Below are 690 nucleotides of genomic sequence, written 5' to 3'. Positions count from 1 at the left end.
GGATACTGGTTTGAAACCATTAAAAAAAATAATTAAAATGCTAAAAGACTAAATAAAACACCCAACAAAGTCAATGAAAGTCATCATTAATAAAAAATTTGTTTGTTTGTTTTGACCCAGGAGAACAACACAAGGGTTAATATTAAAAACACATCAAGCAGTTACCTGCTCTACATACTGTACATATTAATGATTCCACTGAGTTTCAGGAACTGGTTCTTATATATTAAGGATTTGACATGGTCCCGTGTCCCTGTTGTCCTCAGCCCTGTGGTTCCATAACACCCTGGCCCTGCAGTTCGGCGTGGGGGTGAATGTGTTCTGGCGCCATCTGCCGGCCGCCAGCTACGACAGGAAGGACCCGTACGGGAATAAAGACCCTGTGGCCGCCACCCGAGCCCTGCAGGCCCTGGAGAGAGCCCTGCACACCCTGGATGAGCTCCCAGACGAGTATCGGGACTTCTACGGGCGGCGGATGATACAGCGGATTCAAAAAAGGACATATTGGGACAATGTCCCGAACACAACTACACAGGACATTACCCAGCAGTTAGCCTCACATAGCCAGACCTTCCTCCACAGCGAAGGAGGGTCTGGCTAGTCCACGTGGTCCTGGATAGGAGAAAAACCTGCTCTGGTTTATCCGCATTTCTTTAACCCTCATGTTGTCCTATATCAATGTTCTTTTTA

The 690-nt window shown here is 46.7% G+C and overlaps 2 protein-coding genes across 4 annotated transcripts in view; one reads left to right on the top strand and one right to left on the bottom strand.

Annotated features, from left to right (window-relative positions):
- Positions 1 to 690, bottom strand: part of lrrfip1a (leucine rich repeat (in FLII) interacting protein 1a) — a 51,931-nt gene that overhangs the window by 4,873 nt on the left and 46,368 nt on the right. The gene's annotated exons all lie outside the window — the stretch shown is intronic.
- The window catches only part of tyw5 (tRNA-yW synthesizing protein 5), an 8,348-nt gene that overhangs the window by 7,588 nt on the left and 70 nt on the right, over positions 1 to 690 (top strand). For all 3 annotated transcript variants that reach the window (XM_032529525.1, XM_032529524.1, XM_032529526.1), the window contains one exon: positions 267 to 690. This exon is cut by the window's right edge and continues 70 nt beyond it. In XM_032529525.1, coding sequence (XP_032385416.1) covers positions 267 to 601 — 335 coding nt within the window. In that variant the 3' untranslated portion in view covers positions 602 to 690. The remainder of the gene's footprint in view (positions 1 to 266) is intronic.

The sequence above is a fragment of the Etheostoma spectabile genome, chromosome 11 (genome assembly GCF_008692095.1).
Source record: "Etheostoma spectabile isolate EspeVRDwgs_2016 chromosome 11, UIUC_Espe_1.0, whole genome shotgun sequence".
Classification (NCBI taxonomy): domain Eukaryota; kingdom Metazoa; phylum Chordata; class Actinopteri; order Perciformes; family Percidae; genus Etheostoma; species Etheostoma spectabile.
This window is presented reverse-complemented; position numbering and strand designations above follow the sequence as displayed.